General features: G+C 37.6%; 1 protein-coding gene across 1 annotated transcript; it reads right to left on the bottom strand.

Annotated features, from left to right (window-relative positions):
- Window positions 1-1,350: 1,350 nt before the first annotated feature.
- LOC122025274 (MYB-like transcription factor EOBI) lies at window positions 1,351-2,699 on the bottom strand. The gene is made up of 3 exons (XM_042584052.1): window positions 2,420-2,699; window positions 2,203-2,332; window positions 1,351-1,972 (listed from the first exon to the last, which is right to left on the bottom strand). Exons 1-3 carry the CDS (start codon window positions 2,604-2,606, stop codon window positions 1,360-1,362), a joined length of 930 nt encoding a protein of 309 aa, XP_042439986.1. The 5' UTR covers window positions 2,607-2,699; the 3' UTR covers window positions 1,351-1,359.
- Between the last annotated feature and the right edge of the window lie 13,355 nt (window positions 2,700-16,054).

The following is a 16,054-nucleotide window of genomic DNA, read 5'->3' as shown; positions in this document are numbered from 1 at the left end:
AGCTGACGTGTCCAAAGTCAAAGTCACAACAGATAGATATAGGTCGGCAGACAGACCCAGCGTGCAGGTCGGGACGTTCATGCCTTGGATAACAGCAGATAGAAGTGGGTCGGCGGACAGACCCAGTGTGCAGGTCGGGACGTTCATGCCTTGGATAACAGCATATAGATGTGAGTCGGTGAACAGACCCCGCGTGCAGGTCGGGATGTTCAGCCTTGAATAACAGCAGATAGAAGTGGGTCGGCGGACAGACCCAGCATGCAGGGCGGGACATTCATGCCTTGGATAACAGCAGATAGATGTGGGTCGATGGATAGACCCCGCGTGCAGGTCGGGATGTTCATACCTTGGATAACAGCATATAGATGTGGGTCGGTGGACAGACCCCGCGTGCAAGTCGAGATGTTCATGCTTTGGATAACAGCAGACAGATGTGGGTCGGCGGACAGACCCAGCGCGCAGGTCGGGACATTCATGCCTTGGATAACAGCAGATAGATATGGGTCGGTGGATAGACCCCGAGTGCAGGTCGGGATGTTCATGCCTTGGATAACAGCAGACAGATGTGGGTCGGCGGACAGATGCAGCGTGCAGGTCAGAACATTTGATCTAAGGAGCAGAGGTCTTCTTACAGACCCAGTGCGCAGGTCAGGACATCCAACCCAAAGAGTAAGGCTGGATACAGACCTGAAATGCAGATCGGAGATAGCAGATGACAAAGACAGATATGGGTAAAAACTTAACATAGATCGGGACATACAAGTCGAGGGTAACAGTATATAAAAGCAGGGTGAGTCCAGATCTCGGATCGGTCAAACGCTACAGGACAAATTAGCCGAGAAATCGTAACCGCTTGTCAGAGGGAATCATCAAGGTGTCAGGGAATATGCTAACAGTCGGAGCTCAATACACCTTCGGTTTGGTAGCCAGCCTATTAGAAAAAGCCACGTGTCAACCACCGCCAGACAAAGTTTGACAGCCGACATTCTTTGACATCGGTCAGACCCAGGAATCTTCGTTGCAGTATAAAAAGGGATGTCTTGTCCCTTATGCAGGTACGCTCACTCGTCATTTCTCACTAGTCATTTACTTTTTGACCTTTCTCTGCGATTTATGGGGAAAAAGTACCTGACTTGAGTATCGGAGGACCTGCCCTAGGAACTTTTTCCCTGATTCTTGGTCTCTGATGACCGATGGACTCATCTGAATGTGTGCAGAAAAATCATTATTGTTGTAGTCCTGTAAAACCAATGGATGTGTTTTTTTGTGCACGTTGAACATGACAAAAAATAATAATAATAATAAAACAATGGGAAAATATTTTTATCCTAGATTAATATTAATGTTTGACAAAAATATTTATAATTCTCCCAACAAATTGGAAATTTTCAGATTAAAAATTAAATTATTTAAATGATTTGGATGTCCCTCCACGGCCAGTCCCCCCCCTCCGACGTCTGTGCTTCCGGGGAAATCCACGTGGCACTCCGTCCACTCATCCCCTCCGCCGAAAAAGGCGTCGATGCCGCCGGCGCCGATCTTCTCCTCCCAGCCGATATCGGTGCCTAGCGAAGACAACTGCTGGGGCGGCGCCGGGGAAAAGTAATACTCCTTGGAGCTAGAAGCAATGTTCACCATCGTCGTCCCCATCTCAGTCGCCGGCGTCCAAGGATTGGCGAGGAGGTTGGGCGGCGCCGAGGAAAAGTAATACTCCTCCGAGCTAGAACCAATGTTCACCATCGTCGACCCCGTCTCAGTCGCCGGCGTCCAAGGATTGGCAAGGAGGTCGGCGGAGGTGGAAGAAGCGGCGGAAGAAGCGGCCTGCATGCACAGACAGCGCATTGCGTCCTTAAACGCTCTGCTACTGGCGTCGCAGCGGAGCTGCTTCACGTGCTTCTTCACCCGCGTCCTCCAGTAATTCTTGATCTCGTTGTCGGTCCTTCCGGGGAGGAATCGTGCGATCTTCGACCACCTGTAGTGGTTGAACCATCAAATCACACTCGTAGTTTTACCAGGATGAAACAGACTCTTGCATATTTAATTTTCCGATAAAGATCTTCTATATTCACTCGGTTGGTCTACTTGTGAATGAAAATTAATGTAATTAAGAAGATAAACAAGTGATTTGTTTTCATTCAATTCCTCAAAAAACTAGTCTCAAAAAGCTTTGAAAATCTCCTCCATCTCGATCAGTTCAATTACCTGTTTCCCCACTGAGAATGGAGTTCGACGATAATGAGTTGTTCCTCTGGCGTGATGTTTCCGCGGCGAACATTCGGCCGGAGATAGTTGAGCCATCGGAATCTGCAGCTCTTTCCGGTTCGTTTCAGGCCTGTTCCATCTCAAAACAGTGAGGTTTGCTAGCTAGTACTTTTTTATTTGTTATCGACAACAAAGGAAGAGTAATTATAAATTATACCTGCAGAGAGGGCGAGGGCATTCCACCGGCCTTGGCCGTGTTGGGCGACGTAGTTGACGAGGAGGAGGTCTTCGTCCACAGTCCATGGCCCTCGCCGGAGCTCCTCCGTCGTTGGCCCACTCGACGCTGCTGCAAGGGGAGGTCGTCTGTCCCACACGAACAGACTTTTGTTGTACTGCTCCTCCATTAGCTTCTAATTCCCACTCGATGTCCTCCTCCCTTTCTCAGTATTATATTTATAGAGAGGATTGAGAGATTGATATGGATCCTCGTTCCTTATGTACTGGTTCTGCTTGCTGTGATGTCTCTGTAGCAGGGGAAATTGATATGGATCCTTGTTCCTTATGTACTGGCTCTGCTGCTTTGATGTCTCTGTAGCAGGGGAAATTTGATCTGTGTATTAATCATATGAAACGAGACAGGGACATATGCTATTTGTCAAATTAACTAACATGTGTTAGGAATGTGACATAGAAAAGAGGAAGAAAGGAAGGAGAATGGAGATTTCATTTTGAATAAGATTTTAATCTGAGAGTTTCATAGTAATATGAATGATTGTCAATCCGTCCTAGGATCAATACGGTAAGTGATAGATGGAATGAGTTTATACCGGTTGCAGGGATTTATACTCTGTCAATCTCGAAATTCGAATTCAAGACTTTATGTAGCAATCAACTTGCCACTTACCAACTCAGCTAAACCCGTGAAGACATAAATATTGATATTGTGAATAAACACACGGGAGACTCTAATTTTTTTTTTTTTTTTTTTTTTTGCTTGCTACTCAAGTTTAGGATGCATTAATGGATGTTAATAATGTATATGTAACTGCCCGAGTAAAACGGCTGATGGTCGATGGCTTGCGTTTAGAGCTGGGCAGGTAAAGATAAAAAATGACTTTTATTCGGTCCAAAAGTGAATGCTCCTATTTAACGAGATCCGGGTCATGAGTAAAAAGGAGAGTATAGAACCCACTACCATAAATCAATTCCTCCACCTTTGTTTCCCTAGTTTTCCACTCTATCGTGCAATTTTTTGCTCGACAATCAGCCCATGATAGTGTTCAAATACAATCTCAATTGGCAACGACTGACCTATGCTTGGTAGTGATCGCAATCTGCTGTTGTATCCTAAAAAATAGATGTCTGTCATGACCTTTAAGCACCGTCGGATGGGACAAATCTATTTTAAAAAAAGTGTGTTGAACATAGACTTTGACTTCAATTTAGAATATCTCTTATATCTCCGATAAAATTTGTCCAACACTAAGTACCATCGAAAGACATATAAGAGATTAAGTGACTTATAATTTTATGATTTATTATTAGATAGATTTGATTGAGAGCTTAAGAAACATGAGTTCCTAATTATAATTTAAGCATATATTTGATTTAATCATATATTCTTATGGGATGAGACGTTGCTTTAATAACCCATGAAAAGAAGAATGATGTTGTTTTGTTGTACTGATTTATATAAAAAAATTCTTTATCAAATATGGTTTGGAACAGTTCGCCACAGAAATGAAATAAGAATATTTATCATTAGTAACTTATTGTTTTCCTAATCACTCTCAGTCAAACTAATAACTTGATAACCTCTTCATTTTTAAAACTCCTCAATTTCTTTTGATATTGCTGCAATTAGCAGTTAAAACATTACAAAAAAAAAATATATCGCATCCTGGGATAAATTCTGAGATGAATTTATAAAATATTTTCATCACAAAAAGTTTTGGGACGAATTCCATGACGAAATAGTTTTCGTCTAAAAATTACCGTCGCCAAATTCTGAGAAGAAAAAATTCAAATTCGTCTCCAAATTTACCAATGAATTTAATTTTCATCGCCAAATTCGTCGCGTTCTACAACAAAAACAAAATTTGTCGTAAAATTTCTTATGCAACTCTACGACAAAATTTAGATTTTGTCCTAATTTTGGCGACGAAAACGATTTTTGTCATAAATTTGGCAAATAAAATAGATTCATTACCAAATGCGGGTGACCAAATTTGGCGACGAATAATAATTTCATTGGTAAATTTACAACAAATACGGATTTGTCGTCAATCTACTAATTTGACTGATCTGCGATGAATCGCTTTCGTCCCAGAATCTGGTACGAATCTGTAAATTCATCTAAGAATCTAGAATGAATATGTGGATTCATCTCAGATTCTGAGACGAAATTTGGGAGGAAAAATAATTCATCGCAAAATTATCAATACATAGTAGTTTATGATAATTTCACGATGAATTTTTTTTTATCGTCAAATTCATCGTTAAATCAAAAAATATTGGATAGAACCAATCCATTTCTATAATTTATCGTGTTAATACAATTTAATCCAATACATTTATAAACTTGTGTAAAACAAATCCAAATAATACATCATATTTAACATTATCACATCTTATTACACATCCTAATTAACATTATCACACATCTTAGTGCACATCTAACCCATCCTATTTAAAAAATCAAAAGAAACATATCACATACATAATAGTTATGATATCCAACAATATCTAACACTCCAAGAAATTAAATAAGTTAATTCAAAAGAAAATACACAAATGTCAACTCATCTTCTTCTTTCACAAAAAAAACTTTCTTCTCCATCCAATCTTCGTTTCCTGCATCAAAACAAATAAACCAAAAAGATCATTTCTAACAAGAAAGAAAATCACTTAAACTAACACAAAATTTAATACTTACTTTTTCCTTATGCATAGATTTTGTCTCACTAACCCTATTAAAGATAAATTAACAATATTAATAAAAAAAATACAAATTGAAAGGTTCGCAATCCATAGATTAATATTAAAAAAATACTAATTATGAGAAAAATAATATTCATACATAATTAAAATCATGAAAAACCATCACCACCATCATCATTGCCACCATCATAATCAAAACGGGGAGAAATCTGACTTAGAGTGGAACTCAACTAAAGATATCGCATTATGAAGTCTTGTTGTTTGTGCAACTCGCTAATTTCGTGATCCCTTTGCGCTATTTGTGTTGGTACCCAATGTAGTTTTGATGTGATCAAACAAGTTAAGTTAAGTCTTGTTGTGTTTAACCCTGTGTTTAAGTGTGCAAGAACTTAGGAGCATAGGAAGTCGAACGAAAGACACAGCTAGTGAGAAGGACGTCACGGGAGAGAGTCGATAGGCTTGGTATGTCTGAGGGACGAGGTGTTGCGGAAGAGTACACCGGCGGATGAGAAGGGAGTGTGCGGTGTTTCTGAGGGACGAGAAGCCAGAGTGGAAGATTGCTCGAGGAGAAAAAAATACAGCTGTCTGAGGGAAAAAAGATGGACTCAGTACGTCTGAGGGACGAGGTGCTGTGGAAGAGTACGTTGGCGGACGAGAAGGGAGCGTGCTGTGTTTCCGAGGGATGAGAAGCCGAGCGGAAGATTGCTCGAGGAGCAAAAGACGCAGCTATTCAAGGGACGAAAAGCTATGGAAGAGTACGTTGGCGGATGAGAAGGAAACAAGCAGTGATTCCGAGGGATGAGAAACTGGAGTGTACGTTTGCTTAAGAAGGCTGGAAGTTGAGTTCGAGTGAGCCCTATTCCGGATGGCCGAAATCACCCAAGCGACCGGAACTGGAGCAAAAGACCCGGACCGATGCAAGCAGAACCGGAGCAGGAGATCGGGACCAAAAATCAACAAAAGTTGATTTTTGGCCCCGAGCGCCCCGTCCGGGCGCCCGGAACCCAATTCTTAGCCAATTCAACGTGGAATTTGAACGTTGCATCAGGGATAAAGTTTTATCTCATTCCAGGCGTCTAGAATCTTTCCAGGTGCCTCGAGCAGGACCATATAAGCAACTCTGCTCCCAGAAGCTAACAAGAATTATAGAGTAACACCACTTGTGCTTGAGTTTGTCTGAGTTTAGCTTTGCTTTGTGAGCTTTGAATGCTGTAAGAGGCTTCTCCGTCCAGAGGAGATTTTTAGTGCACTTTTTCATCTGCCTTGGATTAACAACCTCCCTGGTTGTAACCAAGTAAATCTATTGAGCCTTGTCTTTTTATTTTATTATTATTTTTATGTTTATGCAAGTGTTTTAATTAAGTTATAAGTTTGAGAAAGGTTTTTTTGTTTTATTTTTGTGCAGGGGTTTTTCCCCCCCCCCCCCCCCCCCCCCCATCTACCCGACCGCCAAGGGTCCTAACAATTTTTTGATTCTTTTGGAACATTTCTTGATCCCGTAGTTCATGTTGTTGCGTCATTTCTTGATCTCTTTGCAATAATATCCCTCTTAAATGGCTAACCTCTTCGGTCAAGGTATTTATTTGAGCCCTTGCTACTAGTGGGGTTGAAGAAGATGTACCAACTATTCTTTGGATTATACTCAAGGAACACATTCCCAATATCCTTCCTCCTTTGGGTCCCCCATTGGCTTCCAGCCATAAACTCAGATTATTGCCAATAGAGGGCTCAAATCCCTCTGTATCAGCACTAGCTTGTGAGCATCTATGTGCTAGCTCGAGCTCATCATATTTTTCCTATATTTTTAAAATGCATATCATATTGATTAGATAGAATAGAAACATATATAATATTAAGAGAGAGTAGGTACATAACTAATAAAATCTAAGTTATAAATTAAGATCAAATAAATAATAATCTCAACCTTTACTACTTTTGCTCTGTCCCCACTCTAAGTCTTATCTTTTTTTAGAAGTGCAGGTGAAAGTATCTATGAAAGCATGCTCCTTTGCCATCTCCTTAGTCTAAAAAATTACTATTAGAAATAATGAAATAATTTGATATAGTTTAAAAAATTATTGAGAGAGTTAAAAAATTATCAATCTCCTGTCTATTCTCATCTATGTTAATGGAGCCTCCCTCATATATCGCAAATGAGTCTCCAAAATTATAAGCTTGATTCATTCTATTCTAGTAACTCTTTTGTTTACTCTCCTCCGTTGCCCAAAAATTGGTGATCCTAACCCAATTTTCATCGATGATGAAGTCTAACTTTTTTCCCCGAGTCTTGGCATGATTCATTAAATGCCTGATGTGATCGCCATATTTTTTAAAAAAATATTCTTTTTATCTCTATCTCGTCACTCGGATCCCAATTATTCATCTACTGAAATGGAAAATAAATAATTGATTATATATTTAATTTAAATTTATATACAAACTAAAGGGATATATTTTGAACTCGTTCCACCATTGCTCCTTTGTGGCTGATGGAGTGCTTGAATATATCAGTGAAACACCTCCCTAATGATAATTAACTATCCTATTAATATTGTGAATAATCTATACAGGATTTTTAAATTTACGTTAAATTACAAACAAACAATGTTAAATAATTAAGATAGTTCAGAAAATAAAATATTTTATACTACTTACGAATATCCGAGGGGGACTAGAAACTCTCTATCGTTTAGTAACTAAGTTTTTGGTCGAGTTAGGAAGGTGCGTGGATACTGGTGATTGCACTGGTGACGATGAATGAGAAGGCGCTAGTGAAGGTGCATGAGAAGGTCCTAACCTGATCTAGGGGTGGCGTAGGTACAGTGGCAGGTGATGAATCTGACTGGCCTTATGAACTTTGTCTACGTCCACCCCATTAAAAGATATGCTGAAAATTCAAATATAGGATAAAGTAAATTGTAAATTTGATGCAAAATGAAGAACATTAAAAAACTTACCATATTTACTAACAGCTCAGAGAATGCGGGAAAAAAAAGGTCAGATGTCACCTCTAATGACCCGTAGGAAAAAATATAGTGCATTAACAGATAAAATAAATAAATTTAAGAATGAGATGGTATATAAAAGAACTCATTGAGCTATGAGTTTGGTAAATTTGCATATTAAAATTAAATGTCCTTGTAAAAAAATAGTACCATATATGAAAAAAATATGACAATTTTTTTATATCAAGTTAACAAAACTTACCCATCATCAAAAATTAAAGTTTTCATTGTCATTATACTCCTCCTCCTCCTCCTCATTATCATAACCATTATCATCCTAATCCATCATCATTCTTATGAATTTCACTTGTATCCACGTTTATCACTATTATGCTAGGATCTCGTAAAGTTAGGATAATATATTCTTCAGTCTGAAATATGTTCACAACTTCCTCTTGTTGATATGCAATGTTTTCCTAACGCGTCTCAATTTTTTTCATGCTTTGGTTTTACATACAATCCACTAATTAATCTTATCATATTTCAAACTAGGATATGAAGAATAGAATACTTGAATCGTTTGTGCCAACACAAATAGTTCATATATCTTATAAAATCTCTTATAATTTATTTCAACCAAATTATAATGTGGATACACCTTCATCCTTCTGACAGGGTCAAACCAGCGACACATAAATAAAATAACTCACATTACTAACCCTGCGTATTCTACCTCTATAATTTCATCTAGTAAACCATAAAAATCATTACTTGCACCTCCATCATTGGATGACTGAACACACACCTCACTATTCATGATATTCTTCTACATTCCATATTTTTTAGTATGAAAATTATATCAATTTATGAAATATGCTGGCCAGGTGCGTACCAATACTTTTGGACCCCCATGACAGATAGAATAGTCATTCTTGCTCAAGGTGAGCTTGATTAACATGAACCTAAGGTCAAATATGTCAATTATTAAAAGTCTACATATATGTATACCAAATATAGATTGTCTACTTAGATATGATTTGCTGCAAATTCTTCTTCGGAAAATCAATCAAACTCTTATGTCGACAATTTAGAATATAAGTGTTGGAAAATCCTACTAAAAAAATATTATAACACAAAAAAAAAATTTATTATTATTATTATTATATATATATATATATAGACTTCTAGACAATTCAATAAAATATAGGTTTGGGCTGCCCGTAATTCTTAACCAATTAAGTATCTTTGCTTACATAGTCCACTTGATATACCAAGATAGTTAAAAATTAAGAATGAGTTCACATTTGGATCAATAGGATCCTCATCATTTCTTCTAGCTCTTTGCCTTTTGCTATGAATATGATATTCAAAATAATATGATGCAAAAGTTGTTACTTCCTCCACTATATATTCATTAACAATAGAAGCTTCAACTTGTACTTTATTTTTCACTTTTTTCTTCAAATGATATAAGAATTGTTGGTAATAAAACAAATTATATTAAATATTAATATATAATAAAAATATTCATTTTTTATGCATTTAGATTGTCGAAGTATATAAAATAAAAATTTTAAATGGATACAACCATCAAAAATGGACTGGTCCTACAACTTTGGCCTCGTATAACAAGTGAACCAAAAGATGTTCCATAGAATAATAAAAAAAAAAAGGATGTAAATATCCTTTCCAAATTATATAAAATAATTGGAATGTCTCTCTCTAACTTCTCCATATGTGAATGTCTTAAAATTGTTGAGGAAATATCATGTAGAAAAATACTTAACTTTATAATCGCACCTCATACAAAATGTGGCAAGAGTTCCTTAAAAGTAATAGGAATGAGTCTTTACATGATTATATTGCAGTCATGACTTTTCAAATCAATCAATTTGCATTCATTCATATCAACACATCTTCCAAGATTAGAGACATATCCATTTAGAAATTTCAAAGATTTCAATAATTCACAAAGAACACGTCTCTGATCCTTATTTAATATATAAATTATCTTTGGCTTTAGACCCCTACTACTTTCATTGATATCAAGAGTGAGTCTTTTACAAAGGAGTTGTATATCTTTTCTTGCATTTAGATTATCTTTGATTTTTCCATTGATATCTATCACTGTATTTATCAGATTATCAAAATCATTCTTCTCAATATGCATTACATCGAAATTATGATGAATCAAATGATTAAACTAATATGGTAAATCCTAAAATATACCCTAGTTAGTTCATTTATGTGTACTTCCATATTCATATGATGTACCATGTGGCTCTTCAATAACAGATGGAAATTTAAACATTCTGAAATAAATTTGTTCACTTGTTAATCTCAATGGCAGAGGTATTATTTTAATTCTATTCTTATTTAATTCATATTTATTCTTTCTAAATTATGATTTAGTGGTAAAAATTATCTATGACAATAAAAATAACTCAGTTTCTTCCCGTATTTCAATCTGATTGACTTTGATCTCTTTATATATATTGGGCATCCAAAGATCATAATGGTACTCCAACCCGATAGCATATCATAAGCTGCAAAGTTATTTATGGTCCAAAGAAGAGCAGCCTTCATTACAAACATCTGATTAGTATGTGTCGGGTTATAAAGACGCTTGAGGGGGGGGATAACATTCGTCACTTTTTCGAAAGTCATAAGAATATGCAACAGAAAAGAAAAAAAAGAAGAAAAGTAAATGCTAACACAAGTAGTTTTACTTGGTTCGGAGCCTTCGATGACTCCTACTCTAAGGCTCGCACTCATTGAGTGCTTTCATTGGGCTATCCACTAATAGTTCGAATGTTAGAAAATTGAAGTACAAGAACTATAAAGAAAAGTTATCAATAACAGAGAAAATAAGTAGAACTTGATTGTCGACTGTCGAAGGAGTATTACAATGTCGTAGGAGAATTTTCAGAGCAGCGAGTAAGAGTAAAAGTCCATGCACTTGATGTCTTGAAGCTGCTAGTTGAAGCCTACTTTTATAGCCCCATCCAGGCACCTGGATCCCCTCCCGAGTGCTTGGACTGTGCTAATGTGGCGAGCTCTTGTCAAAACTTTATCCTCAAAGTTTATCCACCTCTAGACGCTCGGACCCCTTCCGAGCGCTTGGACCGTTGACATGGGTTCAACTAGTTGTTGTGCTCCAACTCACCTTCTGGATAAGTTTTGCTGGTCTGAGTGCCTGGAGCAACTCGGGGCACTCGGACCACCCCGGTGCCCGACCAGGCACCCGCTAGCCTCATTGAAACTGGTCAGAGCACCATGATCAACTCTGGACACTCGGAGTCTAGGCGCCCGGACCACTCGTTCACACCTTTCTCTTTCCTATAAAAAAGAGTTAGTCTAGGCAATCATAATATATTTATCCTATAAAGAAAAGTTAGCACATTAAGGATATGATCAATTTATAACTTAGATCCTATCTTCCCAAGACCAGGATTTAGTTATGGTCTCAGCTTAGATTTCCCAAATGGCTTTAAGTCAGACCATGCCTATAGTCTCACCAGAACTCGTCCTCACTGGATCTCTCTCTTCTATTGACTTATCTCACTTACCATTTGCAGATTTCCTTGATGTTGGGTCCCTTAACCCACCAGGACTTCTTACCATATTTCATCCAATCTAGAGTTTAGCTAGTTGTCAACCCAATTGGATTTTTTTTGCAAGATCTCAACAAATCTGAACTTCTTGCCAACTATCAATCTAGTTGACTTCATCATAGTGTTTCGGTCCTCTAGACCCATCAATTCTTACACACTTGGTAAAAGGTTAGACTTCTAACTTTAACATATTTATCATACATTAAAACCTGACTATTAGTGTAATCTGCACCAACAGTAAGAACACCGTTTGTAGGAAAACCTTTATCACATAGTTGTTTTAGTTCGGTAATATGGGGTTGCATAAAAATATCTATTAACTTCTTCAGATTTTAAAGGCTAGACATAACCAATGTTAAAAACATATAAGGTATTTTCATGCACATCCTAGGTGAAAGATTATATGAAGATAAGATAACTGGCCAACTAGAATAATTTATTCCTGATTTATCAAATGGAGCAAAACCTTCAACACAAAAACATAATCTAATGTTTTGAGTCTCCTTTGCAAATTCTGAATATGTTCTATCAAAATGTTTCCATGCATCTGCATCTGATGGATAACACATTAGCTCCTCTTTTGTTTGATGAGTTGAATACCAAGTCATGTGTTCAGTAGTTACCTTTAATGCATAAAGTGTTTGTAACCTAGGAGTTAAAGTTAAATAAAATAACTGACTGTATGTTGACTCCTTCTGATAACCTTGTACCTATCTTGATTATAAAATTTACAAACATCTACATTTGCATAATCTCCCCAATATAGTAAACAACCATCTCTATAAATATCAATTATTTCCACCAAAAGACCTAATTCTTTCACAAGTTTTTTCATACCATAAAAATCATTGGGCAGTATGTGATCATGCGACAATGTCTCTCCAATAACTTGAACAAAATCATAAAAATAATCTTGCGACATATTATATTTTGCCTTGACATTCAATAGTTTTATGGTGAGAGATATTTAGTATGATCATTACAATCAACCCATAATGGTTCATCTATAACACTTAACACTCCTGAAACTTGTGATACGTTTCATCAACACCTGGTATTTATATCTCTACCAATGGTGATATATAAGTAGTAAATATTTGTTCAACTGTTAGAGAATAACTAGAACTTACCCCATGCAGTTTGGGAATGAAATTTTGACCTGTTGCATCAATTACTATCCTCCGATATGGATTTAATTATTCATAATAACTCAAATCTCTACTAACTAAGACTTGGATATTCCATCTATGATCCTCATCAGATATGAATAGTTTACTATGACATGTCCAATTATAATAATTCGGGGTAAAACCAAATCTATAAAGATATTTTAAAACTGTATCACAATGTAAAAATTTATTATCGTGACACTTTTTGCACAAACATCTTATTTTATTGCCATCCATATACTCAATATTACTAGTTGTAAAATTCAAAAATTGGTTCAATCTAGTCATAAACTCATCAATTAAATCCCGATATTCAGGAAAATTCTTTTTATACATCAACTTATTTCATTTTGCATCTTGCTTGTATTTATTTATTAAAACATTATTAAAAACTACTACACATTAAGCTAAATTGAAAACATAGTCACCAAGAGCACCTTGTCAAATTGAAGAAACACGCATATGTATAATATATTACTAGCATTAACATGGAATCAATTGTGTTTAGTAGATGAAATTTTGAGATGAATTGTGCCAGTATTAGCATGCTACAAGGAAAATCTACAGGAACTCTTAAGTATGTAAACATAGGATCTATTACAATTAATCAATAGTAATATAATTAATTACTGTTAAATTTATATAACAGTAATAATTATATAATAATGAATGTAGCAATACTGAAAACAGGTGAACAAATATGAGTATTTCCAACTATACTAAGCTCATGGTAAAACGAGACCTACACAAACAATATTACGAATTCAGACAGTAGCTTACAATAATAATTCAAAACTGAAAAAATAATACAGTAGTCAAATTTGACATCTAAGTCATTATAGTTATGGACATCTATGTTGGTGCGGAAAGCATCAAACGATCGAACCTATATTTTGATAATGGTAAAGGATTCAAAGTTAAGGTTATTTGGTGTCTAACAAGTTTAAATGAGCTTGTAGGAAAGTCCTAAGTGTTCTTAGGCAAAAGCCCTGGCTACGGTTAGACAGGTAAAAAAATTTTAGGGGGTAATAACCCTATGTCCTAGGGGGTGATAACCCTAGGCGGAAGTCTTGGCGAGTCAAGTGCTTTAGGCAAAACCCTAGAGTCAGGGACTCTAGGTGAAAACCCTGGTGGTCGCGGACCAGGAGGAAGTCTGGATGGGTCGTGGAGCGGGCATCTAGCAGAAAATCATGAAGCATCGGATGCTGAGCAAAAGTGCAGTTGGTCTAGAGGATCAGTCTGGCAACAGGTAACTTCTCCTGAGAGGAGTAGGTGAGGACGTGTTCCTCGGTGAGGGAACAGTAAACGTTGATTCAACCTAGGGTTTCTGGAGAAAATTCGAAGTTAGAACTAGATAGTCCAAAAGTTGTCAAGTTATTTACATATTAATTGTTATTTGTCTAACTCTGTTTTACAGGAAACTAACAAGTTTTGTAGGGTCAGACTTAGCCTTGATCGGTCGACCGAACGACCGAATCGATCGATAGAACGACCGGATCGATCGATCGAACGACCGGATCGATCGATCGAACGACTGGATCAATCGATCAAACGACCGGATCGATCGACCGAACCCTAGTACAGTAGGATCAGATTTTCAGAGATCAGACCGGGTTCAATCGAGGGATCAGTTGACCGAACCTCAAGATCGGTCAACCGAACCGAGGATAGATAGAGACTCAGTCGAGCTGGGTTGATCAGATCAAATGAGGCGAAGATCATCAGCTGATCAGTCGACTGAACAAGGGGATCGGTCGATCGATCGAAGGTGCTATATATCTGGACAAGCTACATCTGGACAGAAGGCTGGGAGGATTCAGCAGGTTCGGTCGATCGAACTTGAGGATCGATCGACTGATCCGGGTCGAGTCAATCATGATCTCGAGATCAGAGGATTTGGATCAGGTCTGAAGAGGCTATAAAAAGGGGTCTTGACCTGCTACTGTAGACAACTAAATTCGCAACGATCTTTAAAGCTGCGCACTACGCCGAGATAACTCAACAACGCTCAGCTGTTGTTTCGACAAATCGACGAACAAATTCCTAATTCCTTATTGTTGGTATACTTTATTTTTTCATTACTTGTAATTGCTTACTTGTAAAAGATTTCTGAACTATTAGTGATTACCCACCGAAAGCAATCAACGATCGCAAGCCTTGGAGTAGGAGTCGTCACAAGCTCCGAACTAAGTAAAAGAAAACTGTGTTAGCATTGCTCTTGTTCTCCTTCGTTATTCCGCTGCGTTATTCTGAGTTTTTCGAAACGAACAAATTAGTCACACATGCTATTCACCCCCTCCCCTCCTCTAGCACGTCATCGATCCTACAATCTAAGGCATTATAGTTAATCACACTTTGTGAATTAAAGAAAAACATACAATAATAAAAGAAAAGGAAAAGAGAGTTTGTAGATGTTATTTGAAAGCAAGTACCCTAGACACATTTGATTGATCACATCACTTTTGAGAGTAATGCTAGAAGGAAACAAGGAATCTCTCTATATGTGTATATAATATACGGGCACATAAAATCAAATGGTAACAAGCAAACAAAGCCTTATGGCTACCATTCTAACAGTGCATTCAGTATGTAGCAAGACCTCGAAAATCATATATACAATGTTGGACCCACTAATTCATCTACTACATACATGCCACCACTACTCTAGCACTGAGCAAGCCGCGACCACTAAGGGTAGTTGTGGCCACTAGGGGTAGTCGCGACCACCAGGAGCTACCACGGCCACGGTCGGCCAGGCACTGCCACTGCCGAACAGGCATGGCCATGACCACGGTTGTACAGACACGACCACTGTCGACCACCAAGGGCTAGCTATGGCCACAACCAACCACTAGGGGATAGTCGTGGCTAGCCACGGGGGCCATGGTTGGCCTAGACGGGGCCAACCGCGCCCTATCGCCAGGTGGCATTGAGTGTGAGAGGGGAGAGAAGAGAGAGACTTACTGAGATAATCGCCAAAGATCACTACCACTGTCGTCGCTGAGAGAAGAAGACACACGTATGTAGGGCAAGGAGATTAGGTTGTGAGATGGATTTGTAGGGTTTTGTAGCAATGAAAAGTTTGTCTCCAATTTCGTCCCCAAATTGGGGACGAAATAAATTTTCATCCCCAATTTGGGGATAAAATTTAAAAAATATTAATTAAAATTATAAAATAATAAAT

This window comes from Zingiber officinale, chromosome 9B (assembly GCF_018446385.1).
Source record: "Zingiber officinale cultivar Zhangliang chromosome 9B, Zo_v1.1, whole genome shotgun sequence".
Taxonomy (NCBI): domain Eukaryota; kingdom Viridiplantae; phylum Streptophyta; class Magnoliopsida; order Zingiberales; family Zingiberaceae; genus Zingiber; species Zingiber officinale.
This window is presented reverse-complemented; position numbering and strand designations above follow the sequence as displayed.

Bases quoted from the DNA above. Each gene is read 5' to 3' on its own strand.
- LOC122025274 (XM_042584052.1), bottom strand. From the start codon at position 2,606: ATGGAGGAGCAGTACAACAAAAGTCTGTTCGTGTGGGACAGACGACCT. The intron at 2,333-2,419 runs GTATAATTTATA...GAGATGGAACAG, and splicing joins TGCCCTCGCCCTCTCTGCAG to GCCTGAAACGAACCGGAAAG. The intron at 1,973-2,202 runs GTAATTGAACTG...CAACCACTACAG, and splicing joins CATTCTCAGTGGGGAAACAG to GTGGTCGAAGATCGCACGAT.